The 23,716-nt window shown below is 38.0% G+C and overlaps 1 protein-coding gene across 3 annotated transcripts in view; it reads left to right on the top strand.

Annotated features, from left to right (window-relative positions):
• Positions 1-23,716, top strand: part of RFTN1 (raftlin, lipid raft linker 1) — a 98,058-nt gene that overhangs the window by 27,093 nt on the left and 47,249 nt on the right. For all 3 annotated transcript variants that reach the window (XM_032675492.1, XM_032675471.1, XM_032675481.1), the window contains exon 3: positions 13,895-14,081. In XM_032675492.1, the coding sequence (XP_032531383.1) occupies positions 13,895-14,081 (187 nt within the window). The remainder of the gene's footprint in view (positions 1-13,894; positions 14,082-23,716) is intronic.

A 23,716-nucleotide genomic window follows, 5' to 3' on the forward strand; every position in this document is an offset into this window, starting at 1 on the left:
CATTATGAGGAATCCAAGAGGTGGGAAGGAAAAAAAAAAAAGGAAGTTTGAGGCCATGGCAGCGAGGTTGAAGAACAAAAGCCTTGTCAGTGGGAATCTCTCTTCATTAGCTAATGGAAAAAACTTGCACAGGAATTTGTAGAATAGCACTACAAACAGACTTCATTCTAGTGATACAGGTAGCAAAAAATCAGCAAGTCTTTTATCTAGTACTGATTTTAATCATGTCTTTAACCACCTTTGCGTACCACTTGGTAGGTGCAATAACATATTGACTGTAAAGCTGGTCTTCTTTGGATAGCTAGAACTCTCCCTTACCTCATTTTGCAATTGCTTAATTCATGCGATTGCCTAATCTGTTGCGAAGTAACTGATCCATTTGGTGGGTCCAGCTTTATATCTTCTGGAATTAGTTCTGGTCATCTAAAAATCATAGATGGGTTAATATATGGCTCTTCCATATGCCAAATTAGTCAGGAACCATTGGGGAAATTGCTTGATAGGGATTTCTGCTGCCCTGTATTTTCATGTGTTCTCATGCAAATCTTTGCACATTAAGCATGTAGTGGGTTTCCTGTGACAATTTTAAACTGTAAGGATTTGGACCACAAGATCTTCCTCTTCAACCCTATTTTACTGCAAATATCAGAATAGCTTTAGTTTCAACTGGATTGCTGCCTTTGATGCTGTGAGGTAACTGAGATCTCCAAATACTGCTCACCAGTGGCACTGAGGGCAAGACTTGTGAGGGGGGGTATGAGGTCTGCTGTGACAGTAGAATTTTGATCTTGCTTTTGTACAGGCACAGACTCTTCACATGAAATTCTTATACCCTAACAGAGGTATTCTTACAATTTACAGTGATAGGAATACAGTTCTGTTGCCAGTACAACAAAAAGTAGAAGTGTTGGGCAGGAAAGCTGAGAGGAATAGTAAATACTTTTTGGAGAATGTTTTGCATTTGGTTTTTCATTGCAGTTCCCCAGGCCGACCTACTAAATGGAAACTAAGCCAGATCTAATTTGCTTTTATTCCTTTTTAAAATTTGGTGTTTTTCTGAAAATTTTGATGGAGTTAGATGGCTCAGTTTTGTTTCTGTTTATAATCTAACAACTGTTTTGTGTTATGGGTCTTGTATAGGTGTCCACAGAAGTGTTTGTCTTAGAATCACTACGGGATAATGTGTTTTAAAAAAATCCAAATACATTAAAACACCCTTTCCTCTGAATTTAATTTACCTGCCTCTGAATATATCTGTTTATACTGAATTTAATCATGTAACATTCTCTTACCTAACTTTCTTTTTCAAACATAGCTAAACATGGTGCCATAATCTAATTGAGAATATACCTTCAAGTAACACTGCTTGGTTAGTTGTACGATGTATTCTACATTTTTGGCTGCTTTTTTCATTTATTTAGTTTTGCCAGTAAAGCTGAAAACAGTTTAAGAGGCATTTATGAAACATTGTGACATTGTCCAAGTAGGGGAGTTTGATTTAATGGAGGCCAAAAAGAACACTGAGAAGTTACACTTTATGTTACCTTCCAGAGGAAAAACACATATCATTTGGAAGTGTGTTCTCTTTATCTAAAAAATGTAACAATTCAAGCCAGGAAAAAGATAAAAAGATGGAAGTTACTATGGTACTTATTCTAATTTAAAATATTAAGTCCTTAGTGTCTACCACTCCCTTTTGAAGAAAAGGAATATTATTGGTTGATGCAACCAAGAAATGAGAACATATAAAATAGGGCAATATATGGACTTTAATGACACAAATGGAAAAAATCTTTTTTTAGCTTCATGCAGTATCATCCTAAGTAAGATTTTACAAGAAAGACTGAAACACCTATTAGAAGGGGCAAATACATATGAAACATTGGAGATATAAAGTGAAAAGAAACAGGAAACAGCAGGTAACATTTGAATAAAGCCTTCAAGCATTCCTAAAGCTATCTGTCCTTTTCCATATATATAATGCAAAGTGTTATGTATAAAATATATACAGGCATGACCTGCCAAGAGGATTTTGGTTTCCCTGGAGACTATCAGTTCTCTGTTTCACAGGTTGGCTTGGGGAATAAGAGCTATCTTGATATATCTTAACCTTTCTTCCTGAGGTTATTTGATATGTCAGTAAATTTAGATCTTTGTACTGAAGGCTGAATTTATAAAATTCAAATTTTTAAAATGTTCTATCTAATTTCCAGTTATTGAACTGAGGGAAAAAGCCCACCTTTATTGTAATACTTTGATGGCAATTTTATCTTCTTGTTTGTCTGAGTTGTATCAAGTCTTTGATTTTAATCACAATTATCGGTGTATCATGAAAAACGTGCATCAGATCATAGTGAATGTATTCAGCCATAGTTACCACTGTGTTGACTTCCTTCTCCTCCCTTTTCCTTAAATGTTTGAAATCCTCATGTCATTTTTCAGTTTGAAAACTAGGCTTCAGCGAGATTTATAGTTATTAACTATCTTCTGAGTATGGAAAAAAATCTCATGTAATGAATGTGAGCTACTTCGTTCACCTCTGCTTGATTAGAATTAAAAATGGTAATGTAAAGGTTGTTCTCAGTTGGTTTGGATGGAAATATGTAGATTGATATGTGGCGCTTTCTGCTTTTTAACTCCTTAAAGAATCAGCACATGCAGCATTTTATTAACAATAGGATATAGTGATTTGAAAAGCTAAGAATTGCTAAAAATTCCATTTCAAAGGATATTTTTCTCGTCTAGCAAAGTATACTGTAAAAAGAATACATTCTGCATAACTTGAAACTTATTAAAGTCGGCAGTTTTTCTGCTCTTCTGAGGATATTATGTATGCTTTTTATGTGGTTTTTTTTACTGCAATGTGAGTTTGCTTTTTGTGAAATTTGCAAAGAAACCAGCGTTACTTCTTTGTTATATTCTGCAGAATCTGCAAAGGAAAATTTGCCAGAAATATGGAAAGAACATTGAAGTGAAGCATAAAACAGAGAGAAGGAGAGGAAAAGGAAAAGGAAAGGGTTATACCAGGAGGAAAAAACAAAATACATATATAAAAGTGTGTGAGGGAGGGAGTGAAAGGATTCTGTAGGCTGCAGGGTTAGCTGTGAAACTTGGTAGTGTTAGTATTGCTTCTAAGAAAAATGGCAAACACATTAGCTGGAGAGGGGTCAAAGCAGAAAAGCTGCATCAGCCCTCCAAATTTTATGATGCCACCAACTTCTAAGATATCAGAAGGTCTCTTTAGTAAGTTGTACTATTTTTTAGCTCCTTGAGTAGCTCTCCTTTCCCTCCCTTTTAAAGTATTTGATTACTGGCTACTTGCTGTGAGAGACATGACTTGCTGCACCACTGCTGAAAGTGATGGGAAATCCTATTTCACTACTTCTTAAGCTGTTAAAATGAACAGCATGCAGTGTTTGACTTTGGCAGGTAAAGTTATTGGCATCAGAAGATTCATTTGGTGTCTAAAGACTTTAGGACAGGGAACCAGTACTTTTTTGGGCAGTGGAAATACATGTCAATTAACATGCTGGCCCTTCCTGTAGTTCAGAATTAACTCCTTCTCTCTTGTGTAATTCAATGTGATTCTTGTCTTTTGGAGCTTACACAGTTAACAAGTCTGCATGAATAAAACGTTGCAACTTTGAACACTTTCTGCTTTTGGTTGAGCATAATTGGAGTTTTCTTGAATTTGTGAAATGTAAATTATCTGTCTTTGTTGTCTCTGTGTTTAGTCTGCATCAATTTAGGAAGTACAGGCAAGCAGGAGAGAGGGACAAATTAAAACCCCAGTATTTCAAAGACCTGCTCAAGTACAGAATGGATAGTAGGATTTGCTTGGGTTTTTTTGTGCACACTTTAAATGAGAAGTCCCTCCCCTTTTTCAGCTTCTTTTATTTTGTTTTTTGCACAGTAATTAACCCTTTTTGCCTTGAGTAGGTAGTCTTAATTTTGCCCATTTTGCATAATTCTGCCCTCAAGCTAATGGATATAAGATGTGAGTCATTTAAGAAGTGCTTGTTAATTTAGGTAACTAAACATGTGTTTAGTGATTGTTTCTTAACTTAGTGGAGGTGGTAGCCTGGGTGTTTCCTTTTTTCTGAGACACCAGAAATAAAACTGCCCCCTGTATAATCACATCATGTTTGTGGCAAATATATGGAGTTCTTTAGGTATTTATCTTATGCTTGCAAGGCACAGAAATGAAACTTTGACTGGACAAGAAGCAAGATAACTCACAGATGCAATGAGGTAAGACAACACAATTGATCAGACAACTTCATCTAATCTCATTACATCTGTGATTTATCTTAATACTTTCTCAGTTTGACTGATGCATGTGTCTGCTATTTCCTAAAGGAAAGAAAAAAATGTTGGTGTACATCTGTATGTGTACGTACATACACATATACGCACAAATATAGTATGCTTACATACATATATGTACACATTTCTATATACTTAAATGCTTTCAAAGGGTATATATGCAGTTTCACAATCTTTCTGCAGAATTTTTCCCCTCTACCTTCTTAAGATACAGCACTTTGCTTTTGAAAATTTCTAAGTTCCTTTATTACATTTTCGCTAAAAGTAAATGCTAGGAGCTTATTGAACAGCCATCCTTCATTTATGAAGAAGTGATTACTCCTGCATATTCATCCTTACTTTCCTATATGGGGACATTTATTGTATTTGCCTTGAAGATTGAAAGCAAAAGCACTGAAAACGTCATTTAGCATAACTAAAAAAATCAATGTGTTATAGTAACACCCAGTGTCTTGCCTCTGGCGACAGCTTGAAGAGTGGTGCACCAAGACTATCTACCCTCTCTTTGAAATTAAGGAACCTCATGGAAGCTCAGGCTCTATTCAGAAGGAAAAAAGACAGCTTGTGTAGTTGTTACTCCAAAAGCTTGAGCTATTAGCTCATTAAATTCTAGCATTAGTGTGTTTCAGGTAATTCAAGCTGTGTGATAGTATCAGAAGTACCATGTTTTCTGCTGTGTTGGTCATACTGCTTTACTATTTGTTTGGTGGGTTTTAGTTTGGTAACAGTTACTTGGAATTCGTCACAAAACTTGCCAGAAATCTATTTACTGCTTTGGGTTTTTTAAGTTGCATTATTAGTGGGTTTGCCTTTATTTTCATTAAAAGTGCTCTGATTCTCTGGTAGGTTTGTGTTGTTGTCATTGACAAGAAACTATTTGTGGGTTGAATGAAGAAACAGTAGTTAAGTGAGAGTTACATGACTGCATTTTTCTGTCACACAAATGATTTGTGCTATGTGAGAGTTCCTTAGTGCTTGTAACAAAAAATGAAAAGTTTGCAACAGATGCCTTAATATTTTTTTGTTAGCGATTGACGCTGGGAGTAACCTTTTCCCAGGTTCAGTCTATAAGTGTTTCAATAATACTGAAGCAACAGTTTGCTTTCTACTCTCCGAAGTAACAAATTTGCCTTACCAAGCCTTAATAGTTGGAAAGGATGATGATCTGGATTCCTTCAGCTGTTCCAAACTAACTGCTGAATAAGTCAGTGAAAAGTACCTTAAAAACTTTCTTATTTATGGTACAGAGAGGAGATCTTTTCCAGTCTGTGCTGCATTATTAGACAAAATCCAACACTTCACAATAGATTGTTACCTTGCACCTTCCTCCAGGTGAATTCTGATGTTCACCCAGCTCTCTGTGAGGAGCTGTGGTACTGGTATGTTCAGCCTTCAGGGCCTGCACAGAGAAACCCAGGGATTTTGGCAAACCAAAAAGAGGCCTGACAGGATGGTCCTTCATTTAGCAGTCAGCGTTCAGCTTGCCGGCCCAAACTGCTTATAGCACTACTGGTTTGTTTGTGTATCCTAATTGTCACTGTGCACCTTCTGTCACTGCAATTCTACCTTCCAAAAAGAAATCACAGTTCCAGTAATACAGGTAATTCCAAAATTTGAAGCGAAGTGGAAATTCATAGAACCACTGGAAAAAATGTGCTTGTTTAACCACTCTGATCATGTAAAACATACATACATTACTTTTAAATTGCTGAACATTATCCAAATTAAAAACTGTACCGCAATTGACGTGTTCCTACAAAATGTTTTAATGTAGGTGAAACTGCATCTTTTGACAGTAAACTTTCTAGTTAAATTTCTTTGGCTGGCCTTGATACAAAGACAGTGTTTTACTCTTGGTCTGCTGTGGATTTATTTAAATTAGATTAAAGTTGCTGGAAAGGAATTAATGTTAAATTAAGAATCACCAATCCTCATGCTAAATAGAGGAAATGTGCTTGCTTTGCAATTCTACAGAATGATCAGAGCTGTTACAAACAGTCACAAACGTGCTTGGGAAGTGCCCTGTGTGAAAACATGGGAATTTTTCTGGACCTGAGCCAGGTTCATGTGTCTGCTCACACACGTGCTCATTGATATACTATCTTCCCGCATTATTATCTCCATTCGTTGTTGCTATTTAGTTTCCTGCCAGCAGACATGCAATTATGACAGCCTTGGTGGGATGCGTGAGGCTCAACAGAGCAAGATAATGCTATTTTCCACGAAGCAGTCACTAAAGGCAGGAGGTAAATAGCCAGATCTATTATAAAGCCCTGCAGGGCATCAGTGGATGGTGTTGCCGTATGACCGTAATTTTGATTGTACCTTGTTTTTGTCTTACGTGCTCATTGCTAGATTTGTTAAAGACTGTAAATTCTAACACCAGGACACTATTCAGGGTCTTTCAGGTGGTCTCCAATGTGCTCTGCAGAGTACAGGGGGGAGATTTGGGTGCTTTGGAAGGACAGCAGCAAAAAATTCATGCTGTGTGGGGGAGATGGGTGGAAGTAGTGAGTAGCAGTGACTAAGTGTGTAGCGTGTTTGAATGTTTGCTTCTTTATAGCTCACTTGAGCCCTGCTCAAGTTCGAGTATGTGGCTCTGAGCCCGCAGAGGGGAGAGGGAGAGCTGCGCTGAGGTTGCCGCTGTGGCCCTCCTGTCAGCCACCTCCCTCTTCCGAGGAATGCTCCATAAGCCCTAAGCTCTCCTGGGGAGAAGAAGTTCTTTTCCTGAGTCACCCGAAGCATCTCTAGGTTTGTAGAAGGGCCTGCAAGTCTTTGTGGTGCTGGATGGAGGAGGTTTGAGGAGGAGTACAAGTGACTATAGTTTACTGGCTGTGAGTGCCTTGAACTGGAGTGGTTCACAGGAATAACTGTGGACTGGGAAAAAGTCTCAAATTGTGTTTTGAAAAAGAGAACAGTTAGGACTGTATTTCCTGAAGAGTCTGAGCCTGCTGATGTGTGTTAGGCCTGGTCAAATGACACAGTGCACCCTCAGCAAGTGGGCAGATGATACCAGGCTGAGTGGTGCGGTTGGCACACCTGAGGGTTGGGATGCCCCTCGAGGACAAGCTCAAGGAGTTGGCCTATGTGAACCTCATGAGGTTCAACAAGGCCAAGTGTAAAGTCTCACACTTGAGTCGGGGCTGTCCCAGGTATCAGTAAAGGCTGGGGGGTGAAGGGATTTGATAGCAGCCCTGCTGAGGACTTGGGGGTGCTGGTGGATGAAAAACTGCATGTGACGCAGCAATGTGTCCTCACAGTCCAGAAATCCAACCATATCCTGGGCTGCATCCAATGCAGTGTGGCCAGCAGGTCAAGGGAGGTGATTCTGACCCTCTGCTCTGCTCTGGAGAGACCCCACCTGCATCCAGCTCTGGGGTCCTCAGCACAGGAAAGATGTGGACCTGTTGGAGTGGGTCCAGATAAGGGCTACAAAATGATCACAGGGCTGGAGCATGTCTCATATGAGGAAAGACTGAGAGAGTTGGGGTTTTCCAGCCTGGAGAAGAGAAGGCCCTGAGATGACCTTATTGCAGCTTTTTCGGTACTGAAAGGAGGCTTATAAGAAAGATAGAGACAAATGTTTTAGAGTAGAATCTGCTGCGATAGGACAAGGTGTAATGGTTTAAAACTAAAAAGATAGATTTAGATTGGACTTCGGGGAGAAATTTTTACGATGAGGATGGTGAAGTACTGGAACAGGTTTCGCAGAGCAGTGGTGGATGCCCCATCCCTATAAACGTCAGGTGGGTCAGGTATAGTATGACCAGTCTTCGCGAACGAAGATTTGGGAAAGGTCTTTACCCTTCGAGCCTGTGCAGTGGATTTTTTAGGTGAGACACAGTGTGCGCTGAGCTGAGCCCACCCTTTAATCCTGAGGTTCATCTGCCGGGGCCAAGCAAGCTTGGACAGTGGCAGTGAGGTCCTCAGGACGTAGGTTTGTTTAGAGTGACCTTCTCTTAGATGGATGGCCTTACAGGGCTAACGAGCTCCATCTGCCCGGGGGACGTCTCAGACCGGGAATCGAACCCGGGCCGCGGCGGTGAAAGCGCCGCATCCTAACCACTAGACCACCAGAGCAGGTAGGATGGGACTTTGAGCAACGTGATCTAGTTGAAGATGTCCATGCGCCTTGCAGTGGGAACTGGACTTTATGATCTTTAAAGGTCCTTCCAACCCAAACTGTTCTATGATTCTATGAAATAGGAGTAATGTGCATGCAGCTACCGGGTAACTGAGTTGCTGCGTTGCTTGATAGTGTGGGTCCATTGAGTTTGCCAGTCTGTCTTTTGTTTCAGACCCCATTACACATCACATCTTGGGCAAAGTGCTTTCTTCTGTACCCAGTATAGACAGAGAATGTGTACAATCTATATGTACACACCAATTTGATCTGTGGTTGTTTTAATGCAAAGGCGGGGGGCTGGAACTAGATGACTTTTAAGGTCCCTTCCAACCTAAGCCGCTTTTATGAAAAGGCTTATTCTATGAAAAAGGCTTATTTAATGTTTTTTTATACATTGAGGAACATGAAAAATGCAGATGAACATGAAAACTTAAAAAGGGAACAAAAAATAGCTAAAAGGAGTCCCCATCATTTTTGTGGAACATTTTCATGTGTAACGTGAACTGTCACTAAGGGTTCCCTCTGCCTTTAACAGCTGTGACTGGAATAAGAGCCTAAAAGCTTAATCAGAAAAACATGTTAAAAAATGAAGACCAAAAAATCCCAACACTTAATTTGTTTTGTTGGAGCAAGCAAACTAAGTAAATCTTACAAGATAGTAGATACACAGGATAATAAAAATTTAGAGTAGAACTGTATGCTTGTCCTTTTAAATAAAGTATTAAGGATGAGAGCACTGAGAAACTAAGACACAGATTTGATCCTGAATTTGACCACTTCAGTAAAGAGAAATTAAATAAATGCCATTTTGACATTTAACATTTTAGTTTTTCTGGAGCATAGCTATCATTCAAATAAAAGGAAATTAAAAAACAAGTTTGTTTTATCTTTGTCTTAAATGTAACTATAAAGAAAAGGAAGTTGCTGATTATCAAACAGAATAGAGTTGAAAGCATCTAATTCTGTTGAGTATTATATAAAGATGTACTGTCCTTGATTGTTGTCACTAAGCATGGTCTAATAGGTGAATCCAGGCATTATTTTATAAAGCATAACAAACCTTTCTTGCTTCAAAGAGTCAGTTTATAGCATCTCAAAGGTACCCAGATCTGTTGTTTTAATACAGAAAAATCAGCCTACTTTTTGTAGACAGTTGCTGTAATTGTCTTTTCTCTTAATATCTGATTGGGATACATCTACCTCTTTAGCATGAACTGTAGCACAATTGTCAGAGGTCATATGAGATGCTTCAGTTTGAGGCTGCTCAGTGGCTGTTTGATTTCTGTGGGAGGAGCCCTGGATGATCCATTGGGAGGGAAAGAGGACTTCTTTAACACAGGAGAAACAAGTTCTCTTCAATGCCTGTCACCCCAATCATATTTCTCAGCCTGCTCTCAGTCCCTCAGGATCCCTGTGGTAGATTGTGCCTCCTTTCTCTGTTTCCCATAAATTGCTTTCTGGAGTTGCAGAGATGACCCCTTTCATATATACATGACACAACCTGTAAATTTTTATGGAAACTCACTCCTTTTATTGATTTTTCTGTGGTAAGATGAGGACAGTGTGTTTCGTCAGGTTTTTCCATTAGCAGCAAAGAATACACAAGTCCTTACACCCAGGAAAGTCACCTTATGGATATCAGTTGTATAACACAAACTTTGTTTCTTTTTGAAGGATCTCTAAGTTGTAGTTTTCTGTGTGTATCTGAGCATTGCTGGAAGTGTTTTCAGCTTCAATTATCAATCGGGCAACAAACTAATTTGCCTGGTAATCAGTTCCAGAAACAGCAAGCACTACTATTTCCACTTTCAGCCTTAGCCAAAACGAAAAACACCGCCTCTGTCATTTACGAGTTTCTTACAGGCTCATCTAGATGTAGACAGGGTAAACAAAGGAATCTTTTGAGGTCAAGATGTGAAGTGCAACAATAAATAGGGAAACATGGACCAGAATGTAAAACTGTGAGCTAACTGTGGTTCAAGAGCAGCAAGGAGGCTGCTGAAAGAAGTCAGCATTATCTTTTGGCAAAATAGAGGCTTATAAGCAGTGGAGTTATACAAGATTTTATTTAGTATTTCATTTGCTTTTTTACCTTACGCAAGTCCCTGTTGTACACAATTTTCGTTTTCCTTTTACTTCCCAAAGTGGCATGATTAGAATTCTCTTTAAGAACTAAGCCAAATGTTTCAATGATTTCTACTGGAAACTGTGTAAGGTTTTCTGAAAATGTTAGCATTTTTCTAAGTTAAAGTAAGGAAAAATCAGATTGACAACTGATTTCATAAATTAGGTGTTTTCAAGTAGGTCAAACTTACAGGTATGCACCTTAGAGGAATTAGCTGAAGAAATAATTGAAAGCTTACCATTTGGACTAAAGAATGTTGAAGGATGAATGCAACTCTCTGGGAAAGTGTGATGTCCTTTTTTAACCTACCTTTAAAGAGAGTTATATGATTGTTAGCCCAGCTTAATGCCTAGAAAGATACTGGAAGAAATATCTTACTTATAAAATGACCAGAGGATGATGAGTAGCAGTGATTTCTGGGGAGGAATCTGCATCACACAAACCAGTCGTAGAATAGCAAGAATGCACAGCACAGGTCTGTAGACTCAGGAAATTCATGTAGGCTTTGTGGGCATCAGCTGTGTAACAGGAACTGTCTTTTCTCTCCAAAGGATCTCTAGTCCAAGGAGAAATTAGCAATAGTTTGGCATCAAACCATAAAGATATATTAACTGTAAAGCTTAAAATAGTTCTGTTCAGAGTCTGTTAAAGTTCATTATTTGAATTAATTATTCCGACAATAGACTACTGAGTGTGTTTATTGAGTTTTGCCAACCTGAGAAGTACTATTTGCACTAGAAATCAGAATCCAGAATGGCTCTTGAAAACTGAAAGAAAAAAACCAAAATTCACTAAGGGCTGGGATATTTGGCCACTGTTAGTTGTGGGGAAAATAATTTCCTTTCCCTCCCCCTCAATGATGTAACCTGACATGAGATGTAATAAATGTTTAAGAGCTTTTCCGTGCTATGAAGCAGTGGTGAGACTTATACTGGATTGCTGTGATGAAGCTCCCATACTATACTTGAAGAAAAATGTGGACCGATTTAAGAGAATGAGGAGAAAACCATCAAAAATTATTTAGAAATACCGAAAACATAAGAGAACAAGAACATTGAAAGGACCAAGTTTATACAGTCTAAAGAAAGTAAGATTAAGGCATGACAGGTTTTAGGAATTATAAAATGCTGCTGCAGAAAAGAAATACTCTAGTGGGGAAGTAGCAATCTTGAATTTCAGAGAGGGAAATTTAGGCCAAGTGCTAAGAAAAGGTTTGGAGTAGTTGGAATAGAGAAGTGCTGAAACATGACTTACGGGACTTGTGGAATCTCCATTACTAAACGTTTTGAAAAATAGATGAGGAAAACTGTGAGAAATAGCTAAACTAGGACTGATCCTGCCTCTAGGTAATAGGATGAACCAGCTGGATGATCCCATCCATTTCTTAGTTTCTATTACCTTTCTTTTTTAATCAAGTTACATCCCAAGGCTCCAATTACATGCATTTTCACACTTTCCGCTCATGTTTAGCTTTTAGGAGGAAGCAATCACTCTCCCGTGTTAATGACTAGACTTTCTACTAATTTTACCAAGGTATCCTCAGAAGAATCCTGATACTATGTACATATGCAAGGCGAGCATGTATTTTCATAGATGATTGCTAAAAATTGGAGCACTATTACCAGCATTAACATTACTGAGTAGTGTTTAGTCATTCCATTGTATTCAAGTAAACCCCTCATTTAGAAAGGTATTCTGATTTTCTTATTTTTTTAATTAATTGAATTATTTGCAGTGTAGTCAAAAATATTTGGAGTCTCTGAGCTGCAGGAGGGCAAATGGAGTTCTAACCTCTGGGTTTCCCCGTTTTGATCCCCAGAAGGGTCCAATAAGTAACAGTTGGTTTTATTATTATGTATTATTCATTGTACCATCTCTTTTTATGACTCTGAAGTGATTTGTATGCTGTTGTAGAAGGTAGAGCCCTATTGTCTGTCAATGTACACGTAGCTTGGATCTCATTTTATTTGCAAAAATAATAAAAATTCTGCATCTTAAACTTCTGGTCAAAAAGTTCCATTATCCTCTTCTGGAACGTGGTCTTATATTAAGAAAAAAACATACCAAGCACATCTATTCTATTATTATTTAAATTATTCCTCTGTATTATTTGGTTTGAATATTTATTAGTTTTTTTGATAACCTCTTAAATTATTCATAAAGAGTAGCCACATGGTTTGATGAAAAAAGCAGTACAATGAAACCTTATTTTGCATCACTGGTGTCTTTCATACAAACTATTCTCCACTGCTGTTTTTTTTCGTGACGGCCTGCAAGGTTCTGGGAACCCCTGTCGTGTTTGTTGCAACATCCCTTCCCCTTTCAGTGGGAAGGGAGGAACATCTCACCACCCTATATGCTCTCACATGGTTTATGGATGAAATAATAAATATCCTCCAAGAGAGATGGAAATGAAGAGGCAAAGGTCAGGAAAGAAAGATGCCTCTTCACACAAGATATGAAAAACGTATGAAGAATTACTGACAAAGAGAGGAAGAGAATAGAAAGATGTTTTAGGTGATTTATGGGATTTTCTTTTGAAGCCCACAAGATTCCAATTGCTGAAGTATCTGTGTGTATGTTGAGTGTCTGATGGGAGTCAGCATCAAATACTTCACAGGAAGGCATAAAACCCTACAGTTAGCAGATTGGAAAAGGATTATTTTCATATACTGTGTCTCATCCTCATCTCTGATATGTATAGGTTTCCTTAAACCCTGAGGTATAAGGTTTAGTGTCTGTTCTAAAAGGTTTCTCATCGCTGTAGGTATGCATTACTCTTAGCATTCCTATTATAAATATAGCTACAAAGTGGTCTTCAGACATATTGGCAGACACTTGGTCTCATCAGCATTTTGCATCAGTGATCTATTAGTCTGATAATACAAATTTTGTGTAGATGGATGCTTCTCTTTATTGCTTTTGAATTTGACATGTTCTACCTTCACTGACTGTCTTTTTTCTCATTTTGTCTCACTCTCCTCTACTTGCACTACTATGACTGCTACTAAAACTTAAAATATCTTTTGACCAACTGCCTTGTTTTTATTAAATTCTTCATTTCATCTCTGCCAGACTATGTAGTGAATTTGGCATTTTAACGTATCCGTTTAATTGCACCAGTCTCTTGTGTAATACAAGTCCTTCGCCAAGACAGCCTGCCTAAAATCTGAAATACAAAATCGGAGTCAGGAAAGGTCGCTTTTGGTGTTAATATTGTAGATCAGTGTGAAGCTTGCTTGATTCTGAAGAGCCTGAATTTTAAAATACATGATAGTCCAGGGTAGGATTACTGACCAATTTCTTTTTGTTTCCAGCTGAGCTGCCAGGATCATCTGCAATCAAGCTCTCCTCCTTGTGTGATCTTCCAGCTCAGCTGCAAGAATTGTACCAGCAGGGCTTTGTCTTGGCTGCTGTCCACCCTTTTGTGCAACCAACTGATGAAAAAGAGAAAACTCCCCAGGAACAAATCTTCAGGGCTGTGCTTATCAAGAAAACAGAAAGGTAAAGCAGTTCCAGTGAACTGGGATAAAAATAGACAATGTGATTTCCTGCTGAGTTTTGACCTACATCAGGAAATTATAGCAGAGTTTACTGTGCAAGACATGATTATTATTTTTGTTTTGTTTTCTTTTTTTTTTTTTTTTTTGGTGGGCTTGAATAGGCTTAACATGTTCTCCATGTTTACAATTCGTCTGCAGTTTGGCAGACAACTCAGAGAATAACAAGTTGAAATATGCTCTGTATTTTGGGATGTGTTGTCATGAGAGGCAAACAAACAAGCCCCATGCCTGACAATTTGTGAGGATGGTCTCGTTGGTACCCTTTAAGGATTTATTAGATTAAGACAGAAGAAATGTTTGCTTAAAAAAGGCATATTTTGTGTTTAAACAGTTACAGTTAATGCAATTAATTTGAGAACTATAGTACTAATACATACTTCTCAAATTTATGTGTAGACTTTAGACCTTTCTTTCCTCTAAGCAATTTCTTTTACATTTCTTTTTCATGTTCTTTTACATTTTCAATTAGTGTGAACTCATCAAATAAAAAGATTGCTCTCCTGCTTTGTTCAGTTTCTTAAAATGTATTAAGAATATTTTACACAATCAAAGTCTGAAGATGAATGAAGAAATAGGAATTCTGTTATTTTATGATTTAATGTGATTTTAAAAAAATCAATAGAATGTGCTGCTAAATGCCCCAGAAGAAAATTAAAATGTGAATATTTGTAAACATAGGATTTTTACTTAATTATTTAAAATCTAATTTAATGTTATCTGACCACCCACAACTCTGCAGCTACCTGTGTTGTTGCAGTTATTCTCCGTAGTTTCCCTACATTAGTTGCATTCCCTGGTCCACCCCTTCTTAGAATGACAAATACTGAAGGCTTGGGGATAATTGAACCTCCCTTTGCCCATTGTAGTCCTGCTCTTTGTGCTGGTGCTTTAAAGAAAGGATGTAGCTGTTTTAAACATCTCTTTAAAAACTAAACCATTCACCATTCAATTTGCTACAGCCTGGTAGCCAGTTGGTAGTGGACAGGGTTAAACTTCAGTCTCTGACCCAAGGAAAAAGTTTTTCGTTCCATTTACAAATATATGTAGGCATTAGGTGTCACAGACAACCTGAGCTTCTAAAATAATTCTCAATTTACCTTGATTTTGATTTTATTAATGCAGAACTTCATGCTGGCTTGCCTGATATTATTGTTTAAAGGGTTTTCAGTTTTATGGTCAAAATGTAGAATGATTGGCTGAACAGTGGACTTGTTGAGTAACATCAGGCTGAGCTTTCCTGGTTTTGGGGCCTTACTTTCTCTGCCTACAAAATACCTTGCTGCAAGTAACGAAAGTATTTACATGCACAAGTTTGCAATGTTAAGCAATCGCTTAAGGACTTTTGTTGGATTGGAGTCCAAGGGTTCAGCATCTTCCAGGTCTGAGCTCTGAAGACATATCACAGAAGAGCAGCATCCTTCCCAATGGAGCAATACAGTCTTCAAGCCAGAGCGCTCAGTGTGTCGCTGCTGTCTCATACTGTATCCAGTAGTTTGCATCTGTGCAGAACGACTGTGAAAGAGTAGAAAATCTTAATTGCCTCCTCACTCACTTGGGTGCCAGTGGTTCATACACTTTAGACAGCTGTAAATGACTGTACAAAATTGAAGCCAGTAGAGAGTCTTGAACCAATTATATTTCCTTTTGCATTTGCACTCCGTTTCTTTGCATTCTCTTATCTGTCATTTCTGACTGCCTAGGGAAGTGGAAGAGACTTGGCGAAGCAGGAAAAAACAGACAAGTACCAGAAAGGGAAGTGACATCATTTTGGTGTTCTGTGTAGCTTAAACATTCTTGAGTTTGGCTAAGAGTATGGGAGAAGCTGCTTCCTTAGTGTGTAGGTGCAATGAATGTTTGCATTGCCAGGTGCAATGAAGAGGGATGGATGTTGCATAGATTTCAGATCTGGTCTCTATGTGGCCTGCGTAGAGACCAGCTATATTTGAACCATGAGTTCATGTCAGTCCACATGCAGCTGGGGAGAAAAAATGTGACAGTATGAAACAAAAAGACATACTGTTAATTTTTTTAACTAACCTTTCTCATCACACTGCTGATAATGATTAAATTACATTTTTTTCCACTTGGAAGTATGAGATGTCTTGTCATCTCTAGGCTGTCTCTGTATAAAACTGTTGAATTCTTGGGTAGAAGTTAGGTCTGTTTAGGATGGTTGTTGATCACATGAGTGTTTATATCTGTCATAGGATTTTAGGAGTACAAGTGGTTCAGCCACAGCTATAGAATCACTGGTAACATCATTTATGCTGTGAGGTACAAAGTGGTCCCCTTGGTGGTATGGTGTTTTTGGGGAATGAGTCAAGGAGTCATAAAAAACTCTGTACGTTGATGTGGGGCCCAACTTCAGGCTTCCTGGGCGCTTTCTGCAAAACACCTGAGGCTGTAGCTCCTTTCTTACTGCAGGTGTTTCAACACAGATGGCTCCAACACTGTACACCTCATCTGTCTGTTGTCTGTCAGATACCAGATGTGGTTTTCCACCTTTCCTATTTCTGTTGCCTGAACAAAACAGAAATGAAATTGTTGTATGAGTGCCTTTTTGATACAGTAATGTCAATTCTATGTATACAGAGACAGAACTGAACATTTGAATTATTCTGCAGTCATTGTTGCGTCCTTCTATGTCAGTTTTATGTTTTAAAATTAATACTGTTGACTTACACTCTGAGGACTTAGTTTTATACCTCTGCCTCTCCAAAGGTAGGAAGAGTCTATACTAGCTGCAACAGATGATGTGCATCAGGAACTCCATGCTGCTGCAGTCACTGAGTTGTGCAGTGCCTGAATTTGTTCAAGAATAAAATGGAAAAGGTAGTGCTGAGGTGTGTTGCACATTAGAACTCATGGAAAAAGTACCTATTAGTGTTATTTATCCTATTTTACCACTGTCCTATTGTCATGTAGTTTCAAAATAGTGTGAATTTGCAGTGTCAGTGTATGTTAAGGTGACTTTTTAAGTCACTTTGGGAGTTTTCTGTTTAATCTGTACTGGTTCCTCTGTGGCTGTGTTATGTTGACTATGTAATCATTTCTGGTAAATAAGTAAGTAGGAGTCGTTCCTGCTGTAGGACATTTGAGGAGACACATTCCTAACATATATGGAAGCTGTACCTATTGAAAACCAAGGATTGCCCCTTGGAAATGTTAGGGAAAATGTGACAGTAAAGGACAGATCTTTAAAAAGCAGTTGTCTGTTTTACTGTCTGTGCTGAGTTCTGAGATACTTGGGTTTCTTGGAGAAAACATCTTGTATAAATTATGCAAACAAAAATCTTCAAGCCCAGGTTTTTACAGGGTTTTTTTTTTCTGAATTTAGGCTCCAGGTATGAAGTATAGGCCATGCCCTGCTGGTTCACGTTGATTCCACTTGAGAAAAGTAGATTCACACTGATTTACACTTGAAGACAAGAATCTCAGGAAAAGGATTATAAGGTGGTACCCTAGAGAGTGTGAACATGTGACAGCGTGTCTCTGCTGGTGGAAGGGTCAGGGAATGGTCGGTGTATGTTGCTTATGCTCCCCCTAAGAACAGAGATCATTTGTTCTTTGTGTGTGTAGTAACCTTTTTCTCCTTGCCCTTTTATTTCCATACTCACTGGTTTTTGATACAACAATCTCAGTGTAGGTGTCTTGTGCGCAGTACAATTTTGGACAGCCTGTGGCTGTGGCAGGTAACCTGTTCCTGCAGAGAAATCTCAGAGTCAGTCCCTGAACAAAACTATAACAAAACCATAGCACAAAGCTGCTGAAATTTGTTCCCAGCTTCCCCTAGTGTGATACCTCTGCCTGGTATCTTTAAGTTTCAAAATTCAATGTCAGTTAAAATGTTTAATGTCCCTTTCTAAATACTGTGTACTGGAAAATAAGCTCTGTTCTCTCTCACGAGAAAAGGTACATGGTCTGGGCTCATAAACAGTCTGCTTACAATAGTTTTGACGTGTTTGCAGATGCTCCATCTTGCCTCAGTAGAAAAGCAAGGGATATAAATTGAATTCCAAAGAATTTATCTCCATTGTTCAACCTGTGTCTTAGGACATGCAATCTACAGGTTTTGCCTCCAGTCAGGAAAGCAATCAGCAGGGAAACAGTGCTGTGCAGAAGTAGATTAAGTAGTGTGATTTAAGAATAATTGTTTAGAGTTTCTAAATGTTCTAAATGTTTTAAATTTGTATGTTTACCTCAAACAGCTTTGCAGCTGTTTTCCCTTTCTGAAAAATAATGAAGTGTCAGGTGTTGCAGAGGTTTACTTGATGAGATGATTCTGATTCTATTTTGTAATTTCCCTATATCCATTAATCCTGTAATGCAAACTTTCATCACTTGGCTAACAAGAATTCTGTTTATCTGCAAAGGAATTTGATGGACTGAGTTCAAAAGTTTAATAGTAAACCAAGATTTTTACAGTTTCTTGTTTTTGCTGGTATTTCACTTTGGTGTTTTCACTTTGGTGAAAGTAGGTACTTAGCATTGGTACAATGTATTTTTAATTCAAATGTAAATGCATATGTGTGTGTGTGTGTATCTATTTGGTCTTCATGTAGGATTTAAGCCTGAAGATGAGAAACGTCTGAATTTGTCTTCGTGAGCATTAGGATCAAACATGTTTGTGTGCAAATATAGTGTGTTGTTGCTCTCAGCAGGCTGATTTCAACTTAAGCGAAAAGATATTTATTCTATACCCAAGAGTCAACAGATATCTTCCTTTAGCTCAAAGGACAATGGCTTGAGTTTTGAAAGCTTGCTATTTGTTACAAGTTCAAAGAAATACATATTTCCTCACAATAACTTTTAACGTTGACCCAAAATAAATGTTCTTTCATCCGTGTTCTCAAAATTATAAACACTGCACAGTAAAGATGCCTATGTATCCATATGTGCCCAAACTTTTCTCAAGAAACTCTATATGCTGTCATTAAAAAATGTTTATAAATTTTACTAACTAATAATATATATTCCAGTAATAAGTTTTCCTATATAAGAAAATTTCTAGTAAAGAAAATGTTTAGATAATAAAGTTAAAACACTGTCACATGGGTTAGAGTTGAGGCTGTCATGATACAATATACCTGCTTTATTTTTATTAAAATAAAATTTTTAATTTTTTTTGTTTGTGTTTGTGTGTTCATTGTGTGGGCATCATAAAACCTATGGATTTTTAGTTACTGCTTTCTTGGTTTTCAGATATTCTAGCTTTCCTAGGTTTTTAACCTGGAATCATACAGACACCAGCTGCTCACGTTAATCACTTTGGTGTGGTTTTATTTTTTTTGCAATGTAGATCAGTTTGTTATGAATGTACAGTTATATTTTGAACTGTAGAGCTTTTCCTGTGTAGTGGAAAATCTCAAAACTGCACTTACATTCCTAGCATCATCTTAATCAAATGGTTATTTTAGAGTGTCTGTGCAGTTTACAAGTGTGTTTCAGCTTGCCAAATTCATGGGCATGGGGAACTTCAGGAAGATTAGGACCAAATGTTGGCTTCCTCAGTTCCTTCTTGTGTCTGAAAAGGATTGGAAATCCAGTTTGTAACAGACATTGAGTTGTCAGCTTTAATAGTTACTGTGTAAGTTACTGGTACTCCACAGCTGGTTATGGTTTATCTCCCATGAAATGGTGCTTAACAACAAACAGCTGTGCAGGAAATGACAGCCTACTGCAACAACCATCGTAAAATATTTTTGGCCCAAGAACTTCCAATTATAAGGGAAAATCTTATTTATTATATGTATTTTCTTCTTCTTTAGTGGCACTAGAGGTGCTATTTAGAATTCAGGATGACACTGCTTGTAAGCCTGTGGTCCTCAGCTGTACTGGTAACATTTGAGGGTACCCTCTACCCTGACCCTGCCAGGCCTGCAAATGTTGTCTCTTTGCTCAGCATCAGGTAGACTGAAATTTCCTCTCAGCACTTTGCCATCCCCTGGTTAAGGGTGTCCGTGGTGGTCACTGAATATACCTACAGTGACAGAAAAATCCTTTTTCAGGAAAATGGATAAAGATAAACAAACAACGAGGTATATAACAAAGGAAGAAAAACAAATTTAAGCCTAGGATATACAAGTTACAATGAAATTTCCTGTAAATCTCCATGGCTAACTAGTGGTTATCCTCTCTGGGGGCAGTGGTCAGGAGACTGCCCTTCCTTGCTGCAGGGCAAGTGCTGGCATTGTTCGCACTGTCCCTTCTGTTCCCTTTCAGGTGTCATAAAATGTGTTAGAGTGAGTACAGGGCATTGTAATGAGTCGGGATGTACTAGCTTCTCCAGTCATCTTGGCTTCTAAGAAGAGTACAGCATGAGTGTATCCAGATGTGCTTCTTTCAGGACTGGGCCATTTTTAATTAACCCAGCGATTTTTTTATTTTAATTGGAGTAATAAAAGTTATAAAAACCTCTAAATGTTTGCAGGCAATAAAGGGAGGAAGGTTCGATCTTCCAACTTAGAAGGAGGAAAAGAAAAGGAAGAAATTGCTGACTCTGCATCCAGAAGAAAAGGAAGGTCTTTCTTGTTGAAGCTTACACATTTTTTTGGCTAAACTGATCTCTGCATTTCTCTTTCGCCTTCTGTTGAGAAATATTTTATTATAGGAAAGTAGAAATCAACTTTAAACTCATTACTTTAATTTTAAAATATTTTGTACATTGGACTCCCAGTAACATCCTGTACTATAAAACTGGTAAGAGACTCCAGAGTATGGATTATTGGGTTAGTTCTCAAATGCTTTACATCAATTCTTCAAAACAGAGCAGAGGAATGAACTATCCTCTTTGGACGTTTTCCATGTTGCCTGGGATCTTGATAGATGTGCATATTTTGGGGATCGTAATTCATAATCTCTAAGGAAAGTGATCCTAAAAGTAGTCCCATTAAATTAATAAACCCAAAACTATATTAATTTCTGTTCAGTATAGAATTTACCTGTACCTATATTTAGTTACTTCCTTATGGCTATACTAATAATATTCAAAGAGTTTAATGTGAGACTTATATGGTATCTATGAAATACTTCATGATACATGTATGAAATGCATTGTTTATTGCATAGAGACTGGAAATAATTTCTTGTCCACCTAGATTTGCTCAGAAAATTATTTTTGTGGTCTGTGACCACATAAATATCTGCAGATATTTATTATTTTCGCATGAGAAGCTATGTTTGTTTTTGACAGAATAACATCCTTTTAAAGTTTTCCTAAAAAGGTAAAAACTACCAGTATAGACAAAGACATGCTTTTAACATATATGGACATAATTGACTTGAAAGCATGGAAAAATATTTCTTAGTAATATAGGGTGCTTCTGTTGGAAGATTTTAACTTAGGATTTTACGACCTTTAGTAGAAGCTGTTAAGTGTGTTCCATAAAATAATGTTCTTAACAGAGTACAATGGTATTTCATGCAGTTTCTTTATGAGCCCTAGTGCAGAGGTAGCCCTCAGAATCTTAAAGGAGGAATTCACTGTCTCCTATTCACTTAAATATTTCCAAGCAGCAAGTCTATTTCAAAGTAAGTGCTTCTTAAAGAAGTTAAAATAAACAGGACATTTTAGAGCAGTTGAAGTAAGAACTATATTTTTATGGCTATAATCTGCATCTCAGATAACTCTTACTCCTTTCAAAGAGGTTAGAAGCAGGTCCTCAAAAAACTTCACACAATCAGAGCCCAGGGAGCTGTTAAGGGAGAGGAGAGGAATCCTTATAAACCTGTATATAAACCTCACCAATATAGGTTGAAACAAATTTATTTTTACAGGTAGCCAGTGGGTTTAAAATGAAAATACAGTCTTTCTCATTCTTTCAGAGTAAATAAAATAGTATGTTTTCATGTGTGTTTCAGCAACTATTTACAGTAGTGCTAGAGTTGATCACTCTGTAAGGAGCTGACTTTGTCAAAAGAGTGGGCACAGAAATAGCATGGTGCATGCTTAATTTCTGGGATTTGATACCTTACCTTTGAATTTGAGCGATAGTATTTCAAAGTCTCTGGTAGGGGAGTATGGCTTCCTCAGCCAGGCTGGAAGGGAACTGTGATGAATACAGTGGTTTATCCCAGTAAGGGAAATAGCAGAGATCTTTGTTCCTCACATTTGTAGAGTTTTGCAGTTGACCCCCCAAAAGGGGATTGGTTGTCTAGAAAGGGCTTGGTTCCTTGCTGCCTGTTCCTGGTAATCCACTTCTGATTTGTAATGATACAACAGCTGAAGCACTGGAGAATTGTATTTGCTCCATTTAATGTTGTGTGGACTTCACATTGCAATATCGAGTGGCAGTTCTGATGGTTTATTGATCGCTTGGGCATTAGAGAGCCCTAGTTCGTATTATTTCTATCTGGAACATGGCTAGATAACATCAGGGCTACAATTCCAGTTGGTCATATTCAGATTTAAAAAACCAAAAAATGTAGGTATAGTAGTAAGTACTCTAGCAGGGAGACTTTCTAAAGTTTATTTTTATGTCCTTGAATTTATTGAATTCATCTGTGGTGAAAAATCTGCACAATGATTGTCTGCAGTACACATGTTGCTCCTCACAGAATAATTTTTTATTTTCTTGATAAAGTTGTTCCGACTGCTTAAGTTAATTCATGTGTACCTGTTACAGAGGAGTAGGGGTAGAATACTTCTAGTCCCCCAGTAATGACTTCTGTAAGTCCTGTGTTTGGATGATGTTTGGAGAGTTTTCATGGACACCACTGATTTGTTAGAATTTTTTTCCAGAATCATGGGACCGCAGGTTATAAGAAAAACCTAGAAAAGAGGGGAAAAACTAATGGGAAAGGGACTTCAGTATAACCAAACAGTGCACAGTCAGGTACCACCTGTCCCACATGTAAGAGAGATGAGAGAAATGAAATGAGAGTGAAGCTTGTGTGAAAGGGGGAGGATCAAATACAAAATACAACGTCATGTGATACTTCAGAAAATGTCTGCAGTATTGCCTAGGAAACACACTGCCAGTTTGCAGTCAGCAGCCTACGCATCTCATGGCTCCAGGGAACTGTTAGCATCTCGGGAAAGCCCCTGGGACCATCTGTAGCTGAAGCGTGTTTTATGTATCACACAATCTCAGTCCCCAGAACAGGGCTTTTGCACAGATTTGCTTTTACAAGCATGGCAAGTCTGCAAAGCCCTTGTTTTGTTGTTTTGCTGCTTCCTCAGCATTTTCAGTTCAAACTTCTGTATCTTTCTTCCTGTCCTGTAGGTACCCAGTGCATCAGACAACTGCTGGTCACGATTAGTTCTTTACTTCAAACTAGCTCCGTATGGGGTGTTAGATAACTACTTTGTTACTATTCCCAAGAATTACAGGCTAGCCTTTGGTTGTGTGCATTCTTCTGTGTGTTCTCCTAAAGAACTGAGGAAACATATGATTCCTTAGTTATCCTTTATTGATCAAATGTATCCTTTCATGAGAGGTCAGAGGAGGCCAAAAGTGCACTCAGTAACACTTCTTTGCAGTCTATGCCTACAGACTTTCTAAAGAACATTCAGTATAACTTCTAAACTTTCCCTTGGCGTATTTTGACCGATACCATGTCTCCACAGTGCTGCTT

The sequence above is a fragment of the Chiroxiphia lanceolata genome, chromosome 1, assembly GCF_009829145.1.
Source record: "Chiroxiphia lanceolata isolate bChiLan1 chromosome 1, bChiLan1.pri, whole genome shotgun sequence".
Classification (NCBI taxonomy): domain Eukaryota; kingdom Metazoa; phylum Chordata; class Aves; order Passeriformes; family Pipridae; genus Chiroxiphia; species Chiroxiphia lanceolata.